The sequence below is a fragment of the Neolamprologus multifasciatus genome, chromosome 13, assembly GCF_963576455.1.
Source record: "Neolamprologus multifasciatus chromosome 13, fNeoMul1.2, whole genome shotgun sequence".
NCBI lineage: Eukaryota > Metazoa > Chordata > Actinopteri > Cichliformes > Cichlidae > Neolamprologus > Neolamprologus multifasciatus.
The window spans coordinates 17164745-17179593 of NC_140451.1; the positions used below are offsets into that span (position 1 = coordinate 17164745).

The following is a 14849-nucleotide window of genomic DNA, read 5'->3' on the forward strand; positions in this document are numbered from 1 at the left end:
GGTGGATGCATGTTTACAGTCTCTCTCTCTCGCACACAGACACACACATAAACATACTCATATTCATGAGCTTGTGCTCTCATTGTGTCCATATGCTCTCTCTGGTGTTTTGCTGCTGCTCTGCTGCTCACAAACTGGCCTTTTCACAGCAGCCCGGCAACAACACCAAAGCAGTCAGCACCCCCTCCCGCCCGGCCTGCCCCCAATCAATTACACACCCTTCATACACACACACATACAACACAATGACCCTGCAGTTACAAAGCTACTGCTGCTGAGGGCCTCTTAATGGCCCCTGTGTGACTTTAGGGCCTCTCTGTTTAATAAGGTGTTATAATCAGACCACCAAGGGTCTGTGACACAGAGACCTACTCTCCATCCTTCACACACTGACTGAGCAGGACAAGTGAGCATGCATGTGTGTGTCTGCAGAGGGATGCTATGCAGGGGAACAGAGAGGACAATAAGAGAAGCGTTCCATTCTCCCTGACTTGTAAATTATGTTAAAATGCTAAATGGCTTCTGTTAACTATTGTGGTGATATTGAAATCCCTCCTTTACATTCCTTCAAGTCAAGCACATAAGAGACATAAACCACTTTCTGTTCTACGCCAAGAAAGGACTAGTCACTGCTGAGGTTGCAAGAGAAGAGGAGGGGAAACAGAAAAAGCTGCCCTCTGTGTATGTATGTGTGTACTTGCCTGTGTGATAACTCGGCGTCTTTGCTAAAATCACAGCTATTGTAGTGCAGGTGTGGACCGCAGACAGAAGCAGCTCTGTGTGCCCTCCAGGCCCTAAAACACACATCCTTGTGTTAGTAAAGCTGGGAGAAGTCTCACGCAACCCATCTTGGCTGGTGGCTCTTAAAAACTTAGTGCCAGTGCACAGAGATGCACTGTATTTTAATCTGCGTTCTGCTTTTAAATGATAATGTGTAGCAGTTGTTGTTCTTTTTCTTAAACCACCATCTCTCTCCGTTTGTCATGCAGGGCCGCTGTATTCGCTTTCAGCGCGTCAAAGATGGAGAGTCCACCCCAAACAACCGGGCCCCTCCTCGTGCACATTGCTCTCCCTCAGCTCCGCCCGCTCCTCCGGTTTTTGAACAGCAACCTCTGGTGTCTTACTCCGTTCCCCGCACGAAGCCTCCGTCAAGGGGGCCCCGTACCACACCACCCTCATCCACCACACCACCTGCAAGGGCACCCCCATCCATGGTACGACCACCTCCGTGTCCACCCCCAACTCGCACACCCCCAGGTCCACCAGGACCCCCTCCTTCTCGACCCCCACCCAGGCTCTAATGATAAATAGAGATCCCACGATAAAGAGCTGATAGGTCAGCCGATTCCATTAAAAAAAAAAAACATGTCCTCTCTTCACTCTGATGACTCATAGGCAGCAGAAAGGCTTCAAATCTTACAAGCCAGGAGCTCAAACTTGAAGCTCTGTGCTTTGTTGCTGGACAGCAAAATGTATTTATCTGATTTTAAAATCAGCTACTGACTTTCAAGTTTCTTTTATTTTATACAAAAAAGGGGATAAACATTTTAGAAAAAAAAAACAAAAAAACAAAACATGCATGTAGTTAAAGATTAAGTCTGTATGTCCAGTCTTAGATGCAATGGTGAACTAAATGGTTTAGAGTAAGTAAAAAAAGGGGGTTTCTTGTGTGTGGCTGAAAGTTGGCTCATGACAGTTTTGTGCTGGTAAATACAAAGGGAAAGAATGCTGAGCGAGGGAGTGGTCTGAAATTTAGCATTTTTTATTTTCTGGGTGTCTACAAAAATCACCCCGATTCATTGTTTAACTTTTCAAACAAAAGCTCTTTCTTAAAGTTTAAAAGTTCAGTGATCCTATTGAAACTGCAGGGCAGTTACACCGCATTTTATTTATTAGAATACAGGCCCTGTCTGCATATGCTCTCTCTTTAGTATCAGATACTTTCCTGGGTTTTTTCTTTAAAGGACAGGGGCATTTGGGTGGCTTTTGGGAAGTACTGTGGCATGGCATCTGATGTATGTCTTCTTATCAACACCACTGAACAATTGTATCTTCAGGGTTCTCTTGTATATCATTTGCATTATTTCATTATTAACAACTTTGAATGTCTGTCTTTAATAAAAATGTTGTTTTTTTTAAATCTCCTTCCTGCCAGATAATTCTTTCATAGTAATTAAAAGTATGTTATATTTGAAGAATGTTTCTGCACTCGTATTGTAAATCAGCTTTCAGCCTCGCTGGGATCAGTGCAACACGGACCTTATGACACACTTATTAGTTAATTGGCTATTGCCCGGTGCAACATTTGGTGATGTAATGCATTTCTCTTTAAGCAGCTCTTAAACTAATTGCACTTGTGCTGCTCTCCAGACATTAATAAGCTGTCTGTGACATACACCCACTGGCCTCTTTTTTTTTTTTAGATATGCTTTACTAGTACTGGTTTGGATCCCATTTTGCCTTCAGAACTGCCTTAATTCTTCTTGACATTTATTCAACAAGGTGCTGGAAACAATCCTGAGATTTTGACACATATTGACACCATGACATCACACAGAAGCTGCAGATTTGATTTGTCAGCTGCATACCTGATCCACCACATCCCAAAGGTGATCAATTAGATTTAGATCTCGTGACTGTGGAGGCCATTCGGGTACAGTGAACTCACTGCCATGCTTAAACCAGTTTAAGATCATTTGGGCTTTGTGACATAATTGTTTATGCTACTGAAAGCAGTGTGGTCAAAGGAATGAACATAGTTTTAACCATACTCAGGTACACAGTGACATTAAACCATGCTCTGTTGGTACTAAGGGGCCTAAAGAAAAAACACCATTGCACCACCAGCCTGAATTTGAAAGAGGCAGAATGGGATCCATGCTTTCATGTTAGTTAAACCATATTCTCACCTTACCATCCAAATATTACTGCAGAAATCAAAACTCATCATTTTTCAATTTTGGTCTTTGCTGTTATTACCCATCTGCTTCAAGGCAACATGATGCAATTTCGACTGTAACAAGTGGCTATTTGAGTTACTATTCTCTACCTATGAGCTTGAAGCAGATAACAGCTCTGAAAGTATTTTCACTTACAGAAGGTTGTGCTGGAAAATCCCAGCTGATCAGCAGTTTCTGAAATACTCAGACCAGCCCATCTGGCTCCACCAACCACAACACAGTCTGAGTCACTTAAAACCATTTTCTTCCTCATCCTGATGTTTGGTTTGAACTTCAGCAGGTCATCTTAACTAAGTCTACATAACTAAGCGTACTGATTTACTGCCATACAATTGGCATATTTGATCAGGTGTAGCTATCTGCAAAATACCTCCTAAATTCTGACATTTTTAACTGCTTTACATGCTATTCAAATTCACATTTCTGAAAATAGGTGATACATTTGTCATATATTTACACATAAATGCTGCTAGAAAACATGTAAAACCATGTTTCACTGGGAATTAGGGGTTATTGGAAAAGAAAAAGTTAAAATACAATTAATTGGCATAAATTTCTTAAGTGTCTTAAGTAGCTGACACGACTTATTTCACAGCAACCCAAGGAAAATGAATCACATAACAGTAATTTATGTTAACCCCCATAGCACAAGCAACCTACATTGTTTGATTCAGTGTCTTCAGTGTCTCAAGTAACACTAACAGGTTCAAATATTCCACAACGTTAATGGTGCATTTAGATTGAGCTGTAAAAGCTCCGCGAATGCAGCTTTTTGACGATTCAGAAGCCTACAGCACCCTCAAGGGACCAAAGAACACATAACAGGACACGCATCACACTTCCAATATTGTTTGTATATTTCAGCACATAAATATACTCGTGTTCATCATAGCAGAAACATTTCTCTGATGTACAGCCAAAGGATAACAAAAACCATTAAGGCAGGGGAAGCCTGTAACACATCTGCTGCTGTGAAAGCTGTCAGGGACCATTTAAAGATGTCAAAGTCTAATAACACACTGCTTTCACCTTTGTAGACACTCATCAGAAACACACACACACACAGAGAGACACACAACCAACACACACAAATCCTAGGTGTAAATCAAACTTTTGGCATATACATGAACATGCCATTGCACACAGTGCATTTAGAGTCCAGTGAGGAAAATACTCTGTTGTTTGTTTTCAGGCTTTCCTCTTTTTCTTCTGCATTTTCTTTCCAGACAGCGCCCCCTTCTGGGCTCCTCTCACCATGCCCTTGAACTGGCCCTGCAGTTTGGCACGTTTCCTTTGATAGAATAAATAAAAATATGTTACCAACCAAATTTTTAAACTCCAGAGCTTTCAGAGTTTTACAGATCTACACAGTAACAGCAGCTGCTCATACCTGCGATTGAGCTGGGCCTTCTTCAGAGGGATGTAAGCGTAAGGATCAAGCTTCCCTTTTTTCTTTACATCTCCTTTTCCTTTCTGAGGAATGCAAGACCAAAGAATAACCATTCAGAACTACAGCTCACAACTAGGACCACATCACAGTCCAGTTACTGCTCTCAGACTCACCTTTGATTTGTAATCGGCTCCAAATTCCTGGCCATGTCCGAGGGGTCTGTGGATACCTGAACCTCCAGCTGCGTAAAAAAGAAGACGTATAATCAGTATGACGCGTTTTAAATTGCTTAAACTTTTTTTTTAGCAACTTGTTTAAGTTGCTAAAAAAAGTTAATTCAATTTAAGTTACCTTTATATTTCAACTGGGGTTCGATGTCCATTTCATCATCAAAGTTGTCATCATTAAACTTCCTCTTCTGTGACTTTTTCTGAGGGCGTTTTGAAAGGAAAGAGTAAATAAAATTGTGCTGAAATGTCCCAAAGAAGACAAACTCTGTAGGTTGAAGGTTAAATACTCACACTTTTGACTCCAGCCTCTTCCAGGATGTCCTCCATCTCGCCTCCATCTGTGAGGTTTTTTTAAATTGTTATCACTGTCTGATCACACATTAAGCAATGTACGGATCAGCACTGGATCTCACTTACCTTTGTCCTTTACAACCTCATCTTCATCTTCTTTAATGATCAACCGTCCATCTGAGGTCACTTTAAAGCCGTGGTCAGCCTTGGCACTCTTCTTCAGCTCTGGGTTTGTGGCTATGAAACGACAACAAAACTGAGTATACTTTTGTTCAGAAATTAAACTGCAGGCAAAAAGCACCCATTAAAAACAAAACAGATGGTCTTACCTAACACTCTCTGCGAAACCTTAGGATCAAGGAAGTTAAGTGGGTCATCTTCCTCTCCCTCTTTGAGCCAAGCCCGTCCTTTCTGCTGTTTGCCTGCTTTCTTCTGAGCACCGCGAGGCTTTCCTTCATCCTCTGACAAATCACTGTCCGACTCAGCGAGAATCTCCTCGATACTTAAAAAAGGGCAGAAGGTTTTTGTTTTTTTTAAAGGAAGGAGATGGGCAAATGCATGATGAAAGGCAGGGTTTTATGTTGGGAACAGCGGCCTACCTTTCACCCTTTGCTTTAGGTGCTTCCTGCTCACTTTCGGAGTCATCCTGCTCCTCTGTGGCCTGTTTCCGCCTCTTGTTCCGAGCCTCAGCCTTGCGGATGTTTGCTAGCACCTTGTGGTGCTCTGCAGGGAGCATACTCTTCACCAGCTCAAAACTGAGCACACAGCAAGGAAAAAAAACAAAAATAAAACACACAATTAGAGCCACGAGCTAGCTGACAGAGCCCTGATGGCATCTATAAGAATGTGGTGCCTTTACCCAAATTTTCTGATGAATTTAGTGAAGATGTTCTTCAGCTTTGTTCTGAAGTGCCTTCTCATATCATCCCTAATGTTTCCAATGCCTTCCATCTGAACAAAAACAACAAAATATTCAATAAAATAAAATAATGCATCTCCATTAACTACAATGTACAGTACATACCATGACAGTGACATGCGAGGACAGGGTCTTGGGGTCCATGATGAAGAGGATGACCTTGATGAAGCCTAAGGCAGCCTTCACTACCTCTCTGGTATGAGACGACAGCAGTAGACAAATGTTTTGCAGCAGCTGCTCCATGGTGGTCAGCTCTATAGAGTCTGGGAAAGAAAAGGAAGCACACTGAATCCAGTCCGAGACTCTAAACCCTGAAATCAACACCACTGAATTGCTAAAAGTCAACAAGCCTACCTTTGTACTCAAACACGAGGCGTGTGAGAGCCAACACTGTGCAAGTGATCATGGTGACGGAGCCCGTGAGTCCTGCATACACCATCACTAAATACTGCTCCATGGCATCTGGATCAGAGATGGAAGCGCAACTAATTAGAAACCTTTACAATCAAGTTTTTTTTGTGGAAAGATTTGGGTCCATGCAAATTTAGCAGAAACAATATATATGTATGTTACCTTTAGTATTTCCACAGAAGCGGACAAAAGCATTTCCTATTTCCACCAGCAGATTATAGGCACTCTTACGAGCGCCAACAGACACCTCCTTCGTACATATGATCACCTGAAAGACACAACATCCTTATAAAAACTGATAAAAACCAGTAGTCCATCTCTCTGTGTTTGCCAGCACTTGTTTGTGACAATACCTCTGGCAGCAGCGTGGTGATAAAGTCTTTGTGATCTTCATTTAACCTTCTTACGATGTGGCTCAGACACTTAAGTCTCGGCTGTGGAAAAGCAATACAAACAGGAAGATAAAAATCAGACAGCCGTATAAACCAAAATATAAAGTCCCTTTGGGTGTCTCGTTTATTTTACTTCTCTTTAAAACAGCACACTCACTCTTTTTGCAGGTGAAGAGGCGTTTTTCAGAGTCTCAAGCAGCACGACTTTGAGTGTTTCCAGATTGGACATGACAAACGATCTACATGCATCTCTCTCTCCTCCACACATCTCCTCTAGCACACGGTACGCCTTCTTCTGCATGCTTGGCTCTTTTGCCTGAAAAATAAATAAATCAATTTAAAAAATGCACCAACAGAGACACAGTTAACAAGAATACTACTCAAGTTTGACGGGTTTAAATTAGAAACTACAAGTGCTCTTACCTCCAAATATAGCCTTATCAGCTCAAAGGTTTTAGTCATGGTGACTTCATCAACACAAGGAGCCATAGCAACGACAAGATCCATCACTGACAGCCTAAAATGCAAATAAAGCCAAAACAAAAAGAATCAATTAGACAATGGGGGATGTTTAGAGGCTTCGTTCCTCAAGCTGTTCCTGATCAGTTTTTGTGTAATTTTCTGCTGAAGGAGACTGCTGGCATCAGAGAGTGAAATCAGAGGTGCACTGGGGTTTTTTTTCCACCCATACCTAAGTGGATGTTGCATAATATCCAAATGAATGACAAGACCCAAGGTTCCCTGAGCAGACTATTACATTTTAAAAAGATGACCAATGTCACTCACTTCTTAATGCTGTGGCTCATGTAGCTCAGTGTATATAAATCAGCGATTTCAGAAGGAGAGAAGGTGATGGCAAGAGATTCTCATTTATGACTTACCGTATGAACTCATTTGATTCTGCGCTGGTCAACCTCTCTGTGGCTTTTTGCAGGAAGGTGCAGATCATCTGAGGGTTGATATTTTTTTATTATTACCATTAGTGATAAACCAGCATAAGATTTATGGCATATGATGGCCCTGATTGCCTATAAATATATTAATTTCTGTACAAATCCAGATTAGATACGCTGAAATATGTCATATGAAAAGTACTGGGCCACACATCTTAATGTTTTAATTGAGGGGTTTTTATTCCCATTGGCACACGAGCATAGTTTTTGAAAAAAACTGAGCATAAAGAGCTCATTGCAACAAGTCAGGTTATTACATGTCTACAAGTGGCACTAACCGGCATTTCAGTGATACCCAAATACACTTTGATGGTGTCCAGCATAGCCATCCTGTAGGTTCCAGACTCTCCATTAGCAGGCTGCTGGCTGTACACATTGAAAAGGATGGGCAGGAAATTCTTAGAGAAGCGGCCCACTTCTGCCTTTTCTTCTTCTGCAGTGGAAAAAAAAAAAAAAGACACAAAACACTGTAAATGAAAAAATTTAGAAGATTCAAGTGTTGGGTGACTTGATTTAACCCCCAGATACCTTTTTATCTTTCAATTATTACAAAAAGATAAAGGGCATAAAGAAATGATGATCTTGTATTAAGGGACTGTTTCTCTTCCAATTATACAAATCAACTTCTGTCTTTTCTTTTCATGTGAACCTCCCATTTTGAAAGCTCTGACCACCAGCGCTTTGGCACTGGCCTCCAAATGTGCTATCTTTGTGACAGGCTTCATGGTCTTTTTCTGAATCTTACCTCTATGACGCTGCATCTCACTTCAATTTCATTTTTGTTGTAATCGACTTGACTTATATTCAAAGTTTAAGGTGATCCACTGTTGAGACATTTAAGTTTAAGTTCAATAAGTGGATGTTGGTTCTAAAGTTAATGAATAATCATGTTGGATAAACACGATGTTAATATTGACCAAAATACTCAGGGTTATGAATGTTTCCATAATTGAGTAGACATAGGATTATATTGTTCTCTTACTGTGTGACCATGTGTTTTCCTACCTGTTGAGCAGCTCTTGTTGATAATGGTGCGTAGGGCCTGGCATACTGTGAGCCTCAGGTCTGGCCGTTCATTAATAACCATACCAAGAGTGCGGGCAATGCCTTTAAAAGCTGTCAGCACGTCCACAGGGCACGTACAGAAGCCAGGAAGCATGGTCCAAATCTAAAGAAAGAAAAAGAAGAAAACAACACACGCTAAAAAAATCGTAATAATTCATTAAGTGGTTCTGTTTACTTATTTACATGAAGTCTGTAAAAGTACCTGAAGCTGTAAGGTGTCATAGACTTTGGCCTCCAGTTTTTGCCCTGTTTGCTCCAACTCTACAGCTACAACACAATCACAGAGCGATCTATCAGTACACACAAGCCAGAAAATGCACCTTTGTTCTACCTAACCCTCCAAAGGACCATACCCCTTTTTGTTTACCTCTCTGTTTAAGTGTAGAAGCCAGAGGGAGGAAATAGGAAGTGAAGAAACTAAGATGAGTGTTCTTCACATGATCTCTTACAACTGGGACCAGCCAGCTGCGTGGGAACTCCAAGTCATCGCTGAAGACAAAGAAAAAAGTTTGTTAATTTGTTAAGAAATAAAAACATCAAGAATACTACTATGTTTGTGTCCTTACTCATAGCCAGTGATGTTGAGAGGCACGGCACCTAGCACCACTTCAGGCCCCATGCTCTCCACAGCTCCTCCTACAGCCAGGTCCAACTCTCCACTGAAGGCAAAATGAGGAGTGGAGCGCAGGTCTGCCAGAGATTGCAGAGACTGTCCAGGACACAAAACATGGAGTTAAGCAAACTTATCTTACTTTGACAGCCTAGTTATCAGCAAAATTTTGTGGCAATACCTTAGTCATGATGGGATGAGCTTGTTTCCCTGCAACTCGATAGAAGCAACCCAGAATCTGCAGCACAAACGGCCAAGAGGCATGGAAGCGATAGGACAATCCTTCTTCTACAATACTGAAACACACATGCACAGCCACAATCATAATGATGAACATTTATACGTAGTTCCTAAGAACAAAAAGGAAAAAAGACAGACTAGCATGCTTAACACTTAGGAAACATACCGAAACATTTTGCAGACATAGGAGGGGTTCCCTGAAGATGCTGTGCCAGTGACGGTGCCCATTTCCTCCATAGGAGAGGCAACACATTCAGTCAACAACATCTGGAAGAGATAACCAGGAATAAATCTTCATCTGGGAGAGGGCACACAAGCATTTACATCATCATCTGCTTAAGATACCCATCGTCATTGTCCCTTACCTTTAATGTGTTGGTGGCTGCAGAAACCACCTGAGTGTGAGGTGACAACAAGCAGGACATCGCAGCAGAAAAGAGGCGAGGGAGGTGACCCAAACTCAGAGAACTCTGCAAACTAGACGACAAGGACATTGTGGACCAACAGTCGGACTGGAAAATGCACAGTTATGGGAATCTGTTGTACTGTTTTCATTTATTACCTCGCCAGGTGAATGTGCGCTTTCTCCATGACAGCAAGCCAAGCGAGCAGAGGCTGTAAATCATTCTCACTGGGCAGGTAATCGTACAGAGCCTGGAGATAAGAGATGACAATTGAGTTTTCACACTAAGCTTTGCATTATAACTAAAAATCTAACTATACAAATCTTGTTTGGTTTATGTTCACTCACAGTGATGATCTGTGCGTTGAGTTCTGGTGAGAGCGTCGAAGCATTGGGCTTCCCACTGAACAGCTGATGAAAGGCCTGCATGGCACTAGCGGTCACCAACTACAGTCAGAGACATCGACAACTATATTTGAGTATCCACGATGATAAACAAGGGGGATCTGGCAGCACCGTTGAATATTTTTGTGTTCTCACCACATGACTGAGTGTCATCACTCGCAGCAGAGTCTCACAACAGGACTTGACAGCTCCCAGAGGAAACGTCCCCATCAGCTCCTTCAAAAGGCCAAGCACATGGAGTGTGGTTGTGTCCTCTTTACTGCCTATGGGGAAAAACACAGACATTACCCTCAACCTGCTGGACAGCCATAGAGTCGCACAAACCTTCCTCATATAGAGAACAACCTGTGGTCCTAATAAACCTGTTGTCTCACCTCCTGCTTGCTCCATTTCTTTTATGCAGAATTTGGCTGTGGTAACTGCAGCAGGATGATGGGCTGGAGCATTTTCTGTAAACAGGAAGTCACTGCCTCTAAGAATGGAGCAAACACCTTGCTGTGCTGCTTTACGGACCTGAAAGGAAAAAAATTCAATGGCACAAATGTCCTCACTTTTAGTATTTCACTGAATGTTTAATACAGCTGATGAGCAGTAAATCCAAGACAGACTGAAAGCATCTGTTTAGTGTGGCTGAGCAGTTACGAGCAGGCTGGTGGGACTCGCCTTAGGCTTGTTGTGCACTGTGAAGCTGAGAAGGCCATGGTAAGCCTGGAGAGTAGATGGGTAAGTCCACACAGATGCGTCCTGCTTCCTCAACAGAGTGGCCAGACATGACAGTATCTGCAGAGGAGAAAAATAACAAAGCTAAGTATTGCTGCAGTTGTCAAAAGAAGAGCCAAACAGACACAGAAACAAGCCCACTTACCCATCTGAGTGCCGAGGTAGTGTCACATGTGGCCTGTTTGGACATGACATCCATCAGAGCCTTGGTGGTGTCGGAAAACTTCGACTTGAGGACCGGAGCAGGAACCCTAAGGAATGCAACACGTCAAGCAGATGGAAAAATGCAACACACCAGTTGAATTTATTGTGGACATTATAAGCCACGCTTATATATCTTAACACTTTAAGGACTTTCTCTACTTTCTGTCGATGGCGGGTGGAGAATATCATCAGTTAACCTAACACACATGTCTCTGAACTGTGAGAAGAAGCCTAAGTAAACCCATGGTTGAGAGACCGTGCAAACTCAGAGAGAGAAAAAAAGTCCCAAGCCAGGGTTCAAACCAGGAAACCTCTTATTGTGAGGAAACAGTGCTGCTTAGTGGAGTAATATTTGAGTATTTAGGTCCTACCGTTTCATGACAAGGTTGAGGAGGTATGCCACTGCAGCCTGGGATTCTGCTGTATCCACAACCTCCAGGGTGGTCATCTTAGAGGAAAATAAGATTTAGTGGATTTTGAGAAACAAAACCTAGATTTACGTTGCCTTTTGATCAAACCACACCATAAAATCGAAAAGAATCTTTAAAAAAAAAAAAAAAAGCACTCACCAAAGCAGCAAAGTACTCTGTTTCAGTCTCCTTCCCACCTTGACTGCGGATCACTTCAGTAACGGCTGCCAACACTGCACAGATCTGTAGAAGACAAAGTTAGAGCTGCAGGGAAGCTCACTGTCCAGCTTTGCTCACAATATAAACAGCACACAAACTAAAATGTTATCAATAAATGGTCCATCATAAAAGTGATGCCCACCTCTTTGTGTGCAGCTGAATTAGACTCCCAGAAGCGCTGCACCTTTCTAAAGGTAAGGTTGGAGCAGTCTGATAGGCCACTGAGGAAGGTACCCGAACTTCTTTGTGATACAGCCTCTTCTGGCTCTTCTTGCATGGCGGCATCTTTACGAGTGCCGATCTCCAGCGGACCGGCCTGCAGCTCATTGTGAAGCTTGAGAGCATCGATTGTGAGATCACTCTTTCCTGTGGGGTTAAAACAAAAAACAAAAACTGAATTCTAAAAACCTTATTACACCAAATTCTGACCCCAAATTAGACATGGAGACAGATGTGCAAGAAAGCGCGACCTTTAGTTTTTCCCTTTGAATGATGAACTACCTAATCTTATCTGCACAATCATGTGGTTGACTTGGAAAAAAAAAATCAATTAACCTTCCCAAAAAGGAGGAGACCAAGCTGCTTTTTATTTAGGCATGCTAACTGTGAACCACTACCAAATCAACCATAGTTGCATGCCACCAAACCTATCATCTAATTATCCATGCATGCATGCTTTTTCAGACTTTTTCAAAACAGTAAAGACAATCCCAAAACATTGGAGCCTTTGCACACCTTAGTCCGATGCAACCAGTTTTCCTATTTTGTTTCTACAATATGTTCAGACTCAATAATAAAACAGCTGATGCTGAAAATATGTACAGGCCAACCTTTTAGTCTTAGGGAAAAAACTGAGCAGGAATCAATAAAGTGAATTGACAGTCTGAGCTTAGATCACCACTGACGACAACAATATCGTACCAATAACCATCCTAACTATTGCTACACTATTCTTTAGTTACTTTGGACTCTCATAATTAAGCAGACCAGATAAGTAAAGGGGAGTCACTTGTGCACGCTTCACCCAGTGTGCTGATGTAAATACTCTCAAATCACAGCTGGATGTTCAAACCTAAACATGCTGTTGCTCATACAATCAGCTGGCTACAGAGCCAAAACAACCACCTTTGCGTCTAATAACTGACAAACTTTGCACATTTATTGTAAAGCACATCTTTTCTATGCTTAATAGTTGCAGGGCAGGTACTTTTACACAACAAAAGATGATAGCTTGGACTTTGAGCTCCAAACACACAAGTAGCTGTTGCTCTAAAACTAAACTGACATGCAAGTTATTTAACCTGACAAAAAGATATAGATGTGGCGATATGACGTTAAAGTTTCTGCCAGCAGCTTGAATGTGGCTGCTGATTGTATCAAAACCTAGAAAGATTAAATGGCTAACGCTAGCCGGAGACCCACGTGTAGAGGGAACGCTTACCGGTGGGTCGGCTGAAGAAGCGGCTTTTAGCAGCCTGACGAAAGCGACTCGTCTGCGGGTTAGAGTCGCTGCTGTGTCCTTTTTTCCACCGTTTAAGTTTCGACGCCGTCCCAGAGCGAAGTTTCCCCGATTTCACCATTTTCGGGACTGAAAATAATCACGTTACACCACCAACTGTGCCCGATTCTGTCGCCTACCAAACTACGTCACAGCTTTGCTCACGTGTCACAAGTTATGTTTCCTGAAGATGGCGCTGTCCACCACAGACAGCGTGAATAACATGAGCATACGGTCCATGACTGCAACTACCCTGACTGCCATCGTCTAAAGAGAGATATGACCTCTTCTGCAGATAAAGGAAACCCGTGACCTTAATTTAAGTATAGCTTTGTCAGGTGTGGCATATAAAACCATATAAAAAGAACGACGATACAAAAATACAGCCAGTCATTACACCCATCTGCCATTTTAGGTACACATTTTCAACTGCTTTATCACAAACATCTTATCAACCAATCACATGGCAGCAACTCAGTGTATTTAGGCATGTAGACATGGTCATGATGACCTGCTGAAGTTTAAACCAAGCATCAGAAAGGGGATGAAAGGAGATTTAAGTGACTTTAAAGGACTTTGAAGGTGGTGTGGTTCTTAGTGTCAGATAGGCTGGAATGAGTATTTCAGAAACTGCTGATCTGCTGGGATTTTCCTCACACAAACATCTCTTTTACAGATGATGGCCTGAGAAAAAGAAAATCTAGTGAGCAAAAATGTCTTGTTGATGCCAGAGATCAAGGGAGAATGGAGGACATGAAGGTAACATAACTCAGATAATGTATGCAGAAGAGCATCTCTGAAGGCACAACATAGAGATTGGCTACAACAGCAGAAGACCAGATGGTGACAATCCCGCGATGCAAGAACAGTCACAGGGGCTTACCAAATTTGCACAATCAAAGATGATAGAAATGCTGCATGGTTTGATGAGTCTCGGTTGCTACTGTGTTATTCAAGTGGTAGGGCCAGAATTTAGCGTAAACAACACAAAAGCATGGATCCACCCTGCCATGTATCAATGATTCAGGCTGCTGCTGGTCGTGTAATGATGTGGGGATATTTTCTTGGCACACTTTGGGCCCCTTAGTACCAACTGAGCATCATTTAAATGTCAGCGCCTACCTCAGTATTGTTGTTAACCATATTATGACCACAGTGACAGTGAATTAACTGAGAAATTTTCATCAGCAAAAGGAGGTTTAACCCTTATTGGGAACATCCAGTTCCAATTGCAGATCTTGGTGCCAATAAATAAATGAAAAGAACAACTTTAAATTTATAATATTTATTAAGTTATTCAAGTACAGTGAGCATCATATTTGTACATCAAACTACACCTTCTTGTTCATAGTGATAAAATTAAAAAAGCAAGTCTGGTCATCTCTTATTCCCTTTAAAAAAAGGTGCCTTCATTACATTCCCTGTCTTTACCATGAATGTACAGTAGTGAAATGAAAACAGTGTGCACATGAGCAAACAACATACAGTGAACGTTTCTACTACCTAAACACATGATAGTAAAAGAGAGT

The 14849-nt window shown here is 41.9% G+C and overlaps 2 protein-coding genes across 3 annotated transcripts in view; one reads left to right on the forward strand and one right to left on the reverse strand.

Moving 5' to 3' along the window:
* Positions 1-2132, forward strand: part of antxr1d (ANTXR cell adhesion molecule 1d) — a 26183-nt gene extending 24051 nt beyond the window's left edge. For both annotated transcript variants that reach the window (XM_085183644.1, XM_085183643.1), the window contains exon 18: positions 990-2132. In XM_085183644.1, the coding sequence (XP_085039770.1) occupies positions 990-1301 (312 nt within the window). In that variant the 3' untranslated portion in view covers positions 1302-2132. The remainder of the gene's footprint in view (positions 1-989) is intronic.
* A 277-nt stretch (positions 2133-2409) lies between these two features.
* Positions 2410-14493, reverse strand: rrp12 (ribosomal RNA processing 12 homolog). The gene is made up of 34 exons (XM_085183634.1): positions 13264-14493; positions 11965-12188; positions 11763-11846; positions 11565-11641; positions 11135-11240; positions 10933-11049; positions 10644-10782; positions 10405-10532; positions 10213-10311; positions 10024-10115; positions 9827-9938; positions 9628-9728; positions 9403-9517; positions 9178-9320; positions 8979-9100; positions 8814-8878; positions 8552-8714; positions 7825-7979; positions 7475-7542; positions 7017-7110; positions 6751-6909; positions 6555-6635; positions 6364-6469; positions 6145-6252; positions 5896-6053; positions 5731-5822; positions 5471-5626; positions 5201-5373; positions 4998-5108; positions 4872-4918; positions 4702-4780; positions 4524-4591; positions 4351-4433; positions 2410-4251 (listed from the first exon to the last, which is right to left on the reverse strand). Exons 1-34 carry the CDS (start codon positions 13400-13402, stop codon positions 4149-4151), a joined length of 3867 nt encoding a protein of 1288 aa, XP_085039760.1. The 5' UTR covers positions 13403-14493; the 3' UTR covers positions 2410-4148.
* Between the last annotated feature and the right edge of the window lie 356 nt (positions 14494-14849).

What these genes read in the sequence shown, in the direction of transcription:
- rrp12 (XM_085183634.1), bottom strand. Translation starts at nt 13,402, where the DNA reads ATGGTGAAATCGGGGAAACTTCGCTCTGGGACGGCGTCGAAACTTAAA. An exon ending in CAGTGCACAACAAGCCTAAG is followed by an intron (nt 10,783 to 10,932) that starts GCGAGTCCCACC and finishes TTTTCCTTTCAG; the next exon opens with GTCCGTAAAGCAGCACAGCA. An exon ending in CCTAAAGCAAAGGGTGAAAG is followed by an intron (nt 5,374 to 5,470) that starts GTAGGCCGCTGT and finishes CCCTTTTTTAAG; the next exon opens with TATCGAGGAGATTCTCGCTG.